General features: G+C 43.5%; 1 protein-coding gene across 2 annotated transcripts in view; it reads left to right on the top strand.

Annotated features, from left to right (window-relative positions):
* baz1a (bromodomain adjacent to zinc finger domain 1A) overlaps positions 1-14,854 on the top strand; it is a 108,530-nt gene that overhangs the window by 88,310 nt on the left and 5,366 nt on the right. For both annotated transcript variants that reach the window (XM_033027117.1, XM_033027118.1), the window contains exons 25-26: positions 3,873-4,363; positions 14,470-14,624. In XM_033027117.1, coding sequence (XP_032883008.1) covers positions 3,873-4,363; positions 14,470-14,624 — 646 coding nt within the window. The remainder of the gene's footprint in view (positions 1-3,872; positions 4,364-14,469; positions 14,625-14,854) is intronic.

The following is a 14,854-nucleotide window of genomic DNA, read 5'->3' as shown; positions in this document are numbered from 1 at the left end:
CTCCCCCCTCTTCTCTCTCCCCCCCTTCTCTCTCCCCCCTTCTCTCTCCCCCCCTTCTCTCTCCCCCCTCTTCTCTCTCCCCCCCTTCTCTCCCCCCCCCTTCTCTCCCCCCCCTTCTCTCCCCCCTCTCGCCCCCCCCCCTTCTCTCCCCCCCCTTCTCTCCCCCCTTCTCTCCCCGCCTTCTCTCCCTCCCCGCCTTCTCTCTCCGCTCCCCCCTTCTCTCTCCCCCCCTTCTCTCGTCCCCCCCCTTTCTCGCTCCCCCCCTTCTCTCTCCCCCCCCTTCTCTCTCCCCCCCCTTCTCTCCTCCCCCCCGTTCTCTCTCCCCCCTACTGCTCGCTCCCCCCCCTGTCTCTCGTCCTCCTCCCTTCTTTCTCCCCCCCCCTTCTCATCTCCTCCCCCCCGTTCTCTCTCCCCTCCCCCCTTTCTCCTCTCCTCCCCTTCTCTCTCCCCCCCCCCTTCTCTCTCCCCCCCCCCTTCTCCCCCCCCCTTCTCTCTCTCTCCCCCCCCTTCTCTCTCCCCCCCTTCTCTCTCCCCCCCCCCCCTTCTCTCTCCCCCCTCCCTTCTCTCCCCCCCTTCTCTCCCCCCCCTTCTCTCCCCCCCCCCTTTCTCTCCCCCCTTCTCTTCCCCCCCCTTCTCCTCCCCCCCCCCCCTTCTCTTCCCCCCTTCTCTCCCTCCCTCCCTCTCCTCCCCCCCCCCTTCTCTCCCCCCCCCCTTCTCTCCCCCCCCTTCTCTCCCCCCCCTTGCTCTCCTCCCCCCCTTCTCTCCCCCCCCTTCTCTCCCCCCACTTCGCTCTCTCGTCTCCCCCTCTCTCTCGTCCCCCATTCTCTCTCCCCCCCCATTCTCTTCCCGCCCTCCCTTCTCTCTCCCCCGCCTTCTCTCGTCCCCCCCCTTCTCTCTCCCCCCCCTTCTCTCTTTCCCCCCCTTCTCTCTTTCCCCCCCTTCTCTCTCCACCCCCCCTTCTCTCTCCACCCCCCCTTCTCTCTCCCCCTCCCCGCCCTTCTCACTCTCCCCCTCCCTCCTCCCCCCCCCCCCGCGCTCTCTAAAGGACTTACTGTACACTATGCAGCCATCTTTCCTTCCTCTTCATCACGGGTATGAATTTCAGACAGCGCTCTCCTGCTTTCCCTGGCCCCCGCCTTTGCGGTGTGTGTACGTGCATGCGTGCGATCGGTCGGTCGATTCAGCTCGCGATTTCATCGCTGTCGGTCAAGGTTTTCCAGGTGAGCTTGAAGGTCGAAGACACTCTTCTTAAGTTGCGGATTAGGTTGCCACAGTGGGACAGCCCCATTACATGCACAGGATTATATATATTTCGAACTGTTCTATATGTAGCATTTGATTGTAGTAGGTTTTTAAATTAAGTCTGATGGATTATGTTAAACATTTGAGGGATGTACAAGAATTTGCAGTTGCAGGTTTAGAAAAAAAAAGACACAAAGTGCTAGAGTAATGCAGCAGGTCAGGCCTGATCCGCCTAGTTACTTCATCACTTTGATGGTTTAATTGTGATTTGGAGATGGTCTGAGATCATGTTGATCTACTTCTCATTTGTACAGTTAAATGGTCCTGGCCTTTCCTTTGTAGAAACAAGGAATTGTTGATGTTGGTTAATAACAAAAGTACACAGTGCTGGAGTAATTCAGCGTGTCTGGGAACATCTCTGGAAAACATGAATAAGTAACATTTTGAGCTGAGCTCCTTCAGACAGTTTGTGGGGTAGAAAGCTGGAAAATGGAAGAGGCAGGACAAAGCATGGCAGGTAATGGGTCAACATAGGCAAGTGGTGGGGGGGGGGGGGGAGTGGGTTGGCATGCAGATGGTTGGAGTAAAGGTCAGATACAAGAAAGGAAGGCGTTTGAAGAGTTGCAGATTGTAAAGCCAGAGAGATGAATGGGGGAGAAGGAGGGTGGGTGGAGGACAGAAATCGGTGGGAGTCCGGGTGGGGCGGAAATCTGTGAAGTCGGTAGGCTTATAATAGATGCCAGTCATCCTTTTTCTCAGCCTCACAGTAAATCAAACTTTGTTCCAAACATCTGCCTATCAACAAAAAAACCTTGCCCATGTCAACCTTTTGCATGTCGCCCTTTGTCCTCCCTTTTCCAGCTTTCTACCCTCTCCCCTACAATCAGTCTGGGACTAGACTGAAAGATCACCCATCCATGTTCTCCAGAGATGTTGCCTGACCTGCCAAGTTGCTCCAGCACTTTGTGTCCTTCAGTTTTTTCCTATATTTGATTCCATCTATCCTATCAGTCGATAATTAATGTTAAGCGCTTTTACTTAATTCACTCCATTAGTTTAGAGATACAGCGTGGAAAAAAGCCCTTGGGACCACCGAGTCCGTGTCGACCAGCGATCCCCGTACACTAGTACTATCCTACACGCACTGGGGACAATTTGCAATTTTTACTAAAACCAATTGACCTACAAACCTGTCTGTCTTTGGAGTGTGGGAGGAAACCGGATCATCCAGAGAAAAACTACAGTCACGGGGAGAATGTACAAACTCTGTACAGACAGCACCCGTGGTCAGGATTGAACCCGGGTCTCTGGCATTGTAAGGCAGCAGCTCTACAGCTGCACCACCGTGCTGCCCTTAAAGCTTCTTTACTGAGGTTGCGATTAGTCTTTGCAATCTGTTCTTGTAATTTAACCTTTTCTAATTCACAACCTTCCATGCAAAACATAACTGTATAGCTTCTAACATCAACCTACAGTATTTTTCATGAGGTACAATGCCCTGAATCTCTCTGAGCCATTCTTCCTGGCTGCTTGCCCCAGTACATATACCTGAATAACTACAACTGCTTATCTTGCTAGTTTGAATGCATGTACCCCAACTCTGCCTGCCATTCCGTGTGTGGATTCTGCTTGAAAGTTTGTCAAATGTCCTCTGATGTAAAATTCAGACTTGTTCTTGCATATCAATAATTAAACCTGTTACTACTCCATTTGTTATCCGAGTTCAGTTGGCCACGCCACGTGATTTGGCAAATGTCTGTTAACTTTCTGATCAGCTCATTCATGTTCCTCAAAAATAAAAAATATATATAGTATCCCTGTAACTTTGTTAGTTTAAGATGTTTATAATCTTCCAGTTCACTTTTGAAATGGATTTTCATTGTCTCATGTCTCTTAATTTAAAGTTATTGGGGAGAATCTAGAGCAGAAGCAGATTCTATTGCAAAAGTAGTCTATATTTTTTTTTTATAGCTTGATGGTTGCCTATTGGGTCTGAAAAATTTAGCTGGGAACATTGATAATTATACCAAAAACCCAATAATACAATTGGAACCAAAATCTGAACTCGGAGTATCAGATTTGATTTTGATTTTGTTCCTTGATTACAATGTTGAGAATTTGCTTTAAATGTTCATCTTGGGAGTATACCAGTAATATTTGTGAATTCTATTGCTGAGTATATTCCGAACAAATAGAGAAAGTCCCTCGGTTGCGACAGGTTTCTGTTCCTGAGAACCTTTCATAATCTGAACTGTCTGTAAATCAGAAATGAACAAGAACAGTGTGCAAGAGGATTGCAGACAATGTGAGAGAGCGAGCAGGCATGGTAATACTGTAGCAGCTGTCTGCCAGCTTCACTGACGAGCTGAGTGCTCGGCACTCCCAGCTCTTATCGACTTAATCGAGCCTGGTTACTGCAGGTGTGTTGACAGGGCCTACCTGACAAACACATCCTGCTGGACTCCTAAACTTGTTCATAAGTGATACGTTCGTAACCCAGGAAAGACCTATATAGATATTCTAATGACTTGAGTTTCGAATGTTTTCCAACGTTTTAAATGTATACTAAATGAATGCTTCCCTTCCACAAATGTTTTGAGCAAGATTTATTGTTCTGTCTCCTTTACCAGTCGCCCACGAAGAGGAAGACCACCTGTGAGACCACAACTTAAAGGCAAAAGGGGTAAATATAGCACTCCAAAGGCAGCAGTTACTCAACGAGCAGGTAAAAGAAAATACACCCGTCACAGTCGGCCAAATGCTTCAAAATTATCTGCATCATTTTGTAAAAGTAGAGGCAGAAGATTGGGAAGGAAACCAAAATCTACATCAAGTTCTGAAATTAAACAAGTGTCCAGATCATTTCGTTATGCGAGATCCTACCAAGCAGTTGAATGCTTCAATGAACTGGCTAGCCCTCGTCAGCGAAGGACGTACCGGAAGATTATTACCAGCACTCCTGAGTGCAATACCTCAGCCTCTCAGAGTGGTAACATTTCTAATTTAGAATTCACGCAGGACGAACCTGTAAGGAAAAAAAGGAAATATACACGTCGTCTTCAGCAAAAACCGTCTCAGGTGATTAAACCAGGAAGAAGAGGCAGAAAAAGGAAATGTGCAGGTATGTAAAATGTGGACCTGCTGAATTCCTCCAACATTATTTTTGCTCAATATTTCAGTATCCACAGTCTTATGTCTATATTGGGATCTCTTGTTTGAGACTTTAACAAGAATGGAATTTGTTCAAATATCGAAGTTTCTCAATAAATAGTGTTTTTTATTTTATTTATGTGGAATTTCCACTGTTTGGCTTGAATGATTATATCTTTATATTAGGCTAATTTAGCTGACTGTATAACTCCCTTGGATTGAGCAATGGTTTGTTTTTCTGTGATTATTATTTTTAAATAACACTGTAGGATGGAAGATAGAATATCATGTATACAATTTGCTAGGAACTCTGGCCAGGTGTCCTTCGGCCTGTGATAGCATGATAATGTCAATACTTTTGCAATTAGTTATAATATGCTGTTCCTTCAGACCCTTATGCAATAGATCAATATGATTGAGACAGTAATATGGAAACAGAGGTGCAGATACTGGTTTACAAAAAAATACATGGTGCTGGGGTAACTCAGTGGGCCAAGCAGCATCTCTGGAGAACATGGATAAGTGATGTTTCAGGTCATTAGGTAGCTAATGGCAAATGGAAGGGAAGTAAGCAACATAGTTTGTGCAAGCCGTAACACAAGGAGTACAGCATAGAAAACAATAGTAATTTACTTTGATAACCCCACACTTTGAAGTACTAGGTACCACTGGTACATTTTGTCTGGGGAAGGTGAAGCGGTAATTTACTCCAAAGAAAGAATGATATAGTAAAAAAAAATTGTTTCGCAAAAAGGCTTATGTGGTATGTTTAGGGACCCCTGTTCAAGTCAAGTCTTCTGAGTTCTCCAGAGATGCTACCTGACCTGCTAAGTTCTCCAGCACTTGTATCTCTATGATTGAGACAGTCCTGGTTATATTCAAATTGACTAAATGGGTGAAAGTAATTTAAACTGCCAGATGAATATCTTGAAAATAAAAAGGCTTGACTGGTTATTGATGGCTCTTTGCAAAGATATATCCAGAAACGTTGAATAAGTAGAATAGCCAGCAAAAAATGTCTTGTGCTTCAGAAGTCTGTTCCAGTCAGATTTGTGTATTGTTACGTATCTAATGTTTGAGTCTTCAATTGGGATTGCAAATAGAAATAGTGAAGTTGGGAGATTGAACAAACAAGTAGAATCTTGTCAGCATTAAGTGAAATATTAAAATATCTACAATCGTTGAGGATTTGTGTAACCATTTTGAATGTTGGGATTAAGAAAGGCAAGCAGGAGATGGTGGAGATTTGTTTAAACTGACATGAACATTCAATAGATTATTGATTTTTTTTTTAAACGGGGTTAAGACCTTGTTTGAAATGAGTGATCCTTGCCTGAGCAAGATCAGGGGGCAAAGGTGGGTGTGCTATTTTGTATCAGATGTGTGAAAACTGATGTGCAGGGAAATAATCAAAGGAGTGTTGGAAATGAGGATAAAAAATAAAATAGGAGAAACAATAGTTCACAGTGCATGGATGAGAGAATAAGCCTGAGTGGCAGAATACCTCATGGGGCTCAGAAGAAGAGGATGTACAGGAATTATTGGAATAGAGAAAATGAATTTGGAGAAGTAAAATGAACGAGGATGTTCAAGAAGGAAAACAATGAGGCAGTTTTTGGTGAAAGATTTGCTGCCTGATCAGTTTATCTAGCTATGTGGAAAAGTGACAAGCTCAGATTATGGTAGATAAAGTTCATTGGTGATCTGTTGTATTGGTTTGGAGGCAGTGCACTTGTCAGGGAATACGCAGTTAGAGTCACGCAGTGTGGAAACAGGCACTTTGGCCCATTTTATCCACACTGACCAACATGTCTCATCTACACTAGTCCCACCTGCCTGTTTTTGGCCCATATCTCTTTTAAACCCGTCCTATCCATGTAACTATCTAAATGTTCCTTAAATGTTGAGATAGTACCTGCCACGATTACCTCCTCCAGCAGCTCGTTCCATACACCCACCACCCTTTGTGTAAAAGGGTCATCTCTCGGGTTCCTATTAAATCTTTCCTCTGTCACCTAAAATCTATTCCTCTGGTTTTCGATTCCCCCACTCTGGGCAAGAGATTCTGTACATCTCAACGATCTATTTCAGAGCAAACAATGGAGGGAATGCAGGAGAGGGGTCACAAACCCAGTTGGGATTTGGAGAATAAGGTCAAAGTCATCAAGTCTCCTTGACGAGGTTTGAGAAATAGGGAGTGTTTTATGCTAACATTCATTGGCAGTTCAAACTATGGCATGAACCATTGCTGGGATGTGGAGAACCCTTTTGTGGCAGTAAATGCCCCCTTATTAAAAGCTTCATACTTTTGAAAAAGTTACTTTTATAACTACTAAACCAGGTTCGCTTCTTAATAAACAGACACCACACAAACTGTTTGGTAGACCAGTTCAAAACTTTACTTAACATCGGCCGATGGAAGGGAGCGAGAATTCCAGCTAAGTGACCAATATAGACACTCGACTGTCCTCTGTTCCCTTCTCTGAACAACAGAATTACATCGCATTATATAGTGTTTCTTTGTCACATTAGCACATTCCACAGACATTAGTCATGGTCAGAGGTACAGGAAAAGGCATCACATCAAAGGCCTTTTGTTTACAGGTTATGATATACTAAAAACATTGGCCATTTGTTTTAGGTCATTTTATCTTCAAGGAGATCACCCTAGCTCTTTCGCTGTTTCCTCTCTGTCACTTGGTCCTTCATAAACATTGGTCATTTGGTTCATAGCATCTTACTTCAAAGATGTGACTAGCTATTTCTTTCTCTGTCACTTCCTCACTTGGGAGACAATGTTATGGTACTTATTATCCCACACACTGCAACCTGAGGCAAGCCTAATTTGACACTAAATATAAGCTGTAAGCTAGCCCAGAAACCCATTTTAATTTCTTCTTATTTTTATAACTTTATTCGGCTTCATCACTTTACTGCAAAGATAAGAATTTCTCTTTTGAAAGAGACTTTGTAAACTGCTGCATCTCCATTGTAATGTTGGATCTTTAAACTACATTTGTTATAGCATGCACAGGCAATTTGGCCCCAACAATTTGTTGTTTAATCTCCATGTGGAGAAACTGTTCCACATCACACTCGGCTGGTTCCCATGTCCTTCAGTCATTTTTTTTCAACTGTCAAACATGATCAAATGTTGTGGTTTGTCTCTGACCACAACGCTACTTCTGTTGCTGCCAGCAATTAGATTTTTAATAGCCTCATCTGTGGTTTTCTTCCATTCCATTCCCATTTTCAAAAAGCAACTCACAACTTTAAGAGAATATAAGTTCTCAAATGCTAGCCAAATTTTAACTTATAGGCTGTGGGCCGAGCATCAAAAATGTGTCTAGAAATAGGATTTCGTGACCCAAGTCACCAAACTACATGAAATTTTCACATATTGTGTAAAAATATTTATATAAATCACCCCTGAAACTCGATATGAAGAAGACTTGCACATTTTTATTAAATTAGAGAAAAACCTTGCACCCTTTTATAATGTGAATAAATTCATTCATTCACTTACTTCATTCATTCCTTATTCATTCACTCACCATCGTCCTCCACCATCACCCTGAGCACCGGCACACCACAGGGTTGTGTACTAAGCCCCATGCTCTACTCCCTCTTCACTCACGACTGTGTCCCTGCATTCGACACCAACACCATCGTGAAGTTTGCAGACGACACAACAGTGATTGGGCTGATCACCAACGGTGATGAAACAAAATACAGAGCGGAGGTGCAGAACCTGGCGGACTGGTGCGCCAATAACAACTTGGCACTAAACACCTCCAAGACCAAGGAGCTGATCATTGACTTCAGGAGGTCCCATTCTGGAGAATACGACCCAATCTCCATTTATGGGGAAAGTGTGGAGAGAGTGTCCAGCTTTAAGTTTCTGGGCACTCACATTTCAGAAGACCTCACATGGTCCACAAACACCGCCGCGCTGGTCAAGAAGGCACAGCAACGACTGTTCTTCCTGAGGACATTAAAAAAGACTGGTCTGCCCCAACAGCTGCTGACAACGTTCTACCGCTGCACCACAGAGAGCATACTAACGTATGGCATCTCTGTGTGGTATCTCAGCTGCACGGAGGCGGAGAGGAGAGCTCTTCAGCGCGTCGTCAACAGAGCGCAGAGGATCATCGGGACAGAGCTACCAGCCTTGGAGGGCATCTACCACACGCGGTGCCTCAGGAAGGCCCTCAGCATCCATAAGGACTCATCACACCCCTGCCACGGTCTGTTTCAACTACTTCCCTCCGGCAGACGTTACAAGGCCTTCTACGCCCGAACCTCCAGACTCAGGAACAGTTTCATCCCAAGAGCTATAGCGGCTCTGAACCGGCCCTAATGAGTGCCCCCCCACCCACCCCCTTTGGACAGTCTCCCTCAGATGGTCACGTCAATCAATTCAGCTTGTTTATTTATGTATTGTATTTATTTACCTTTCCTGGACATCAGTGGAGCTGCACACTAAATCTCGTTGCACTGACGTGTAATGACAATAAAAGATATATTATTATTATTATTATTACTCATTCACTCATTCATTCATTCATTCATTCATTCATGAAATTGAGGGCCTAAACTATAACACAGTCAATTTCATGAATGAATGAGTAAGTGAGTGAGTGAATGAATGAATGAATGAATGAATAAGGAATGAATGAATGAATTTAATCACATTATAAAAGGGTGCAATTAAATTAATTAAAGTCCATACAGATAGATTTTCATAAATTCAGACTTTAGTCTTACCTTTCAGTTAGTTGATTCATGGGGGCCTTCTTTGTGTTCCAGCACATCAGCAGGGACTTTGAAGGCTTTCTTGCACTTTAATCCACTTCGCAGCACTTTCTTCAGCCTTTTTAATGATTTTCCCACTAAATACAATTACCTGCTGCAAGTTTCCACGACATGTATTCCACAGAACAACAAATCGGAATCTCCAGTAAAACAGGCATCTGTGAAGCCCCCTCAGCCATTTTGTGTGCTAGCCTGAAACAAAGCGCGTGATTGGCCAACTGGCAGACAACTCAATGTTAAACGTGCTTTGATTGGACTAAAAAATTCCCGACATTTTTCCGGTTTTTCTCTAATTTAATAAAAATGTGCAAGTCTTCTTCATATCGAGTTTCAGGGGTGATTTATATAAATATTTTTACACAATATGTGAAAATTTCATGTAGTTTGGTGACTTGGGTCACGAAACTGCAGAATAAAGCTCCTCGGCCCACAGCCTATTATTCTTCTGGAACGTTTGAAATCTTTCCCGTTTTATTTTCCATCTCAGCTGCATTACTCTGATTATTTACATGACGTTTTCTATGATTTTTACAAAAATATGCACCCCACTCATAACCTTGCACCAGGCACATGCCGTGAGTAATTACTCAGGGTAGGCAGTCAGTCGGCTTTAAAAAAAATCTTAAACCGCACATGCGCAGATTGTTCTCTCCGTAAGCTGTCAGTCGACTTTTATCAAGTCTTCAAAAGCCAAATCTCTTAATAAAGTACCGTATTTCCCGGCAATGAAAACGCACCATTTTGAGTTGCTAAATTTTGAAAGAAGGCTGGTGGGACATAGGATTTCTCACGCTCAAAAAAATAAAAGTAAAGAAAGCAATTTGCCCAAGGCTTCCAAATCTCCTTCATTCTGAATTACTGAATGGGTGGGGGGTGGAGGGTGACGGCAGGTGGAGACGTGGTGGGAAAAACGGGAGCACACCAGGACAAGTTGAATCAGTTGTGATCTTATTGAATGACAATACTTTTTCAAGGGACCAATTGGGGAGGAAGAGTTCCTTTCACAGCGTGTGGGGAGTCTGGTCTGGGGTAAAGCTGCGGGTGGGCAGGAGGGTTGAGAAGGAGGGGGTCGGGGATCATGCCAGTAACTCACTCACCGGTGCTGCGGACGCGGAGCCATCGCATTGTGGCCGGGGAGGGAAATAGCTCGGGTGCCTGCGAGCGGCTGCTGGGACCTGACAGCGGACGCCCCCTCAGCGCCTTCTGCCGGCTCGCTCACCTCTGGCAGTGCTCTCCGTCTGAACATCTCTCACCTGCTGCTCACCGACTTCGCTCATGTCAGCCACTTCCCGCAAATCCTTAAATTCCGACAGCCGAGTAACCTCAATTGGTCCCTTGATCGTGCTGTCGGAATTTAAGGATTTGCGGTAAGCGGCTGACATGAATGAGGCCAGCGAGCGGCAGGAGAGAGGTTTTCAGACGGAGAGCACTGCCGGAGGTGAGCAGGGGGCCGACAGAAGGACCTGAGGTGGTGGCTGCTCGCAGCCACCCAAGCTGTCCGGTCCTGGTGCCCGCTCACAGCCACCCGGGCTACTTCTCCCCGTGGCCACAATGCGGTGGCTCTGAGCCCGGAGCGTCGCAGCAAGGGAGTTGCTGGCATGATCCCCGACACCCTCCTCCCCTCCCCAGCGGAGCTGTCCTTTTGCAGCCGCTTCTCGCAATGAGGGATAGACTTGACTACCTCTCCGTACAACAACATCGTTCTTGATGTTGCTGTACTGAGGGATAGCCAAGTCTATCTTTCTTGGCTAACAACCTTCCAACTTCGGCTTCCAAGACGCATGTAAATTTTCGTGCCTTATATTTGGGTAAAAAATAGCGTCTTCATCGCCGGGAAATGCGGTATTTAAAAACATATAGCACCAAGAAATGTATTTACCACATCATTTGTACACAAACTCCATTCTTCTCTCTTTGTTTTTAATATATTCTTAAGATAATGGCAATCCATGTTTGAAAAACCCGGCAAGAAACTTGTGCTGCGCATGCGCAGTACTGCAAAGGCAGAATTTCAGCTGCCTTCAGTCCCCTGGAGATTTACGGCTTGAAGCATCGTCGACGGCACGTGGGCTGCACAGACCTTCGCGTGTTACCTGTACTGCGGATGAAAGGCACGGAGAATTATGCCTACCTAAGAGATCGATCTCTTAGGTAGGCATTATTCTCCCATGCCTTTGCTATTTATATTTAATAATTACCATTTTATAATTTTAGCAGGGTAGGCAGTGTCATGTGCCTGCCTTGCACATCCTTCTGCAACCCCTCCCAGCTGTCTTGCATTCTTGGAAACTGATCCCTAGCTACTAGTATGTTCTCCCTGACAAGTTAAGCTGAGCACTATTGGTGCAACTTTCTACTTTTATTTTTACGGTCCAACCTGCATACTTTTGGTGATTTAATTAAAAAAAAATCTTATGGTTGACTATCTCTTGAGGCTTGTGAAATAGCTTGGTTATTGTAAATGGTGTGCTCTGTTCAAAATGTCTGTTCAAATATACGGTGCCCCCCATAATGCTTGCGATAAAGACCCATCATTTATTTATTTGCCTCTTTACTCCACAATTTGAGATTTGTAATAGAAAAAAATCATATGTGGTTAAAGTGCACATTGTCAGGTTTTATTAAAGGCCATTTTAATACATTTTGGTTTCACCATCTAGAAATTACAGCTGTGTTTATACATAGTCCTCCCCATTTCAGGGCACCATAATGTTTGGGACACATGGCTTCACAGGTGTTTGTAATTGCTCAGGTGTGTTTAATTGCCTCCTTAATGCAGGTATAAGAGAGCTCTCAGCACCTAGTCTTTCCATCACCTTTGGAAACATTTATTGCTGTTTATTAACATGAGGACCAAAGTTGTGCTAATGAAAGCCAAATAAGCCATTATGAGACTGAGAAACTAGATTAAAACTGTTAGAGACATCAGACAAGCATTAGGCTTACCAAAATTAACTGTTTGGAACATCATTAATAAGTAAGTAAGTTTAACCATATAACAATTACAGCACAGAAACAGGCCATCTCGGCCTTTCATGTCCGTGCCGAACACTTATTTCCCCTTAGTCCCATCCACCTGCACTCAGACCATAACCCTCCATTCCTTTCCCATCCATATACCTATCCAATTTATTTTTAAATGATAACATTGAACCTGCCTCCACCACTTCCACTGGAAGCTCATTCCACACAGCTACCACTCTCTGAGTAAAGAAGTTCCTTCCCCCCCCCCCCCCCGTATTACCCTTAAACTTCTGTCCCTTAATTCTCAAGTCATGTCCTCTTGTTTGAATCTTCCCTACTCTCAATGGGGAAAAGCTGATCCACGTCAACTCTGTCTATCCCTATTACCACACCATCATCCAGATCATTAATGTACATGACAAACAACAGTGGACCCAACACAGATCCCTGAGGCACCCCACTAGTCACCGGCCTCCAACCTGACAAACATCCATCCACCATTACTCTGGCATCTCCTATTTAGCCACTGTTGAATCCATCTTGCTACTCCACCATTAATACCCAACAATTGAACCTTCTTAACCAACCTTCCACGAGTAACATTGTCAAAGGCCTTACTGAAGTAATGGCCAAGTATTCACATACAAGGAATTTGCCTTGGTGCTCCGCCCACAAGTAACAACATGACATACAGTGACAGTTACGAATGACTCAGAAAACACTAAACATTAATAATAATAAAACATTAATGATAAAACACCATTGATCAAGCATGTGAACCAACAAAATACCAGATCAAATGGAGGCTACAGATTTTTGGCTGTTGAGTAGAGCAACTACTCGTGGATAAAAACTGTTTTTATGTCTGGCTGTGGCAGCTTTGACAATCCGGAAGAGAAAGAGAGCACTGGTGAGCTTACTAATCGCAAAGGGACTGGCAGGCCAAGGAAGACCTCCACAGCTGATGACAGAAGAATTTTCTCTATAATAATGAAAAATCCCTAAACACCTGTCCGACAGTCAGAAACACTCTTCAGGAGTGAGGTGTGAATTTGTCAATGACCATTGTCCGCCAAAGACCTCATGAACAGAAATACAGAGGCTACACAGCAGAATGCAAACCACTGGTTAGCCGCAAAAATAGGATGGCCAGGTTAGTTTGCCAAGAAGCACTTAAAAGAGCAACCACAGTTCTGGAAACAGGTCTTGTGGACAGATGAGATGAAGATTAACGTATATCAGAGTGATGGCAAGAGCAAATTATGGAGGAGAGAAGGAACTGCCCAAGATCCAAAGCATACCACCTCATCTATGAAACACGGTGGTGGGGGTGTTATGGCCTGGGCTTGTATGGCTTCTGAAGGTACTGGCTCACTTATCTTCATTGATGATACAACTGCTGATTTTAGTAGCAGAATGAATTCTGAAATGTATAGACACATCCTATTTGCTCAAATTCAAACAAATGCCTCAAAACTCATTGGCCGGCAGTTCATTCTACAGCAAGACAATGATCCAAAACATACTGCTAAAGCAACAAAGGAGTTTTTCAAAGCTAAAAAATGGTCAATTCTAGAGTGGCCGTCAATCACCCAATCTGAACCCAATTGAGCATGCCTTTTATATGCTGAAGAGAAAACTGAAGGGGACTAGCCCCCAAAACGTGTGTAAGCTAAAGATGGCTGCAATACAGGCCTGGCAGAGCATCACCAGAGAAGACACCCAGCAACTGGTGATGTCCACGAATCGCAGACTTCAAGCAGTCATTCCATGCAAAGGATATGCAAGAAAATTCTAAACTTGACAATGTAAGTCACATTGCATTGCTGTGTCCCAAACATTATGGTGCCCTGAAATGGGGAGGACTATGTATAAACACTGCTGTAATTTCTTCAAGGTGAAACCAAAATGTATAAAAATGGCCTTTATTAAAATCTGACAATGTGCACTTTAACCACATCTAATTTTTTTTTCTTTCAAATTGTTGAGTACCGAGGCAAATAAATAAATGATGGGTCTTTGTCCCAAACATTATGGAGGGCACTGTAGCTAAAATTTGTTGAATTATTTGTATATTAAAATGAAACATTTAAGTACGGTGAAGGTGAAGCTACTGTTATCAAGAATTGAATGAATCTCTGTCAATTTACAAAATGTATTATACACCTGTGCATAATGTAAGGTATTTCCACTTTTTAAATCGTATCCCAATGCAATTCATCCTTGTTTAATGTTTACTGAAATGCAAAGTGGTCATATGGTTTTACTTAAAGTTTATCTTTTAATTTATTTTAATAGATACCGCGATAGAAGTTCCAAAAGTAACTGGGAACCGGAGGAGTTCAAGTCGGCACTCTGGCATGCATGAACTTTCTCTTTGTGAACAGCTGATTGTGGATTTGGTACGACATGAAGACAGTTGGCCATTCCTGAAATTAGTAAACAAAGCTCAGGTATATTGAAATATATAAGATTTACATATACACTATAGTAAATATTTTTAGTCCATGAAAATTGTCATTAGACAAACCATACTTCAATTTATGAAAGAATCATATTCCTGAACAACCTAACTGAAACTGGAAGTCAAAGCTGAATAAAATTAGGCATGTTAGTACAGGTATTCATATACAGAATGGTTGCAGTAATATATAATTTCAGAAATTCAACCAATATCGAATGA

This window comes from Amblyraja radiata, chromosome 9 (genome assembly GCF_010909765.2).
Source record: "Amblyraja radiata isolate CabotCenter1 chromosome 9, sAmbRad1.1.pri, whole genome shotgun sequence".
NCBI classification, from domain to species: domain Eukaryota; kingdom Metazoa; phylum Chordata; class Chondrichthyes; order Rajiformes; family Rajidae; genus Amblyraja; species Amblyraja radiata.
The sequence above is the reverse complement of the archived record's forward strand: the minus strand, read 5'-3'. Positions and strand labels throughout refer to the sequence as shown.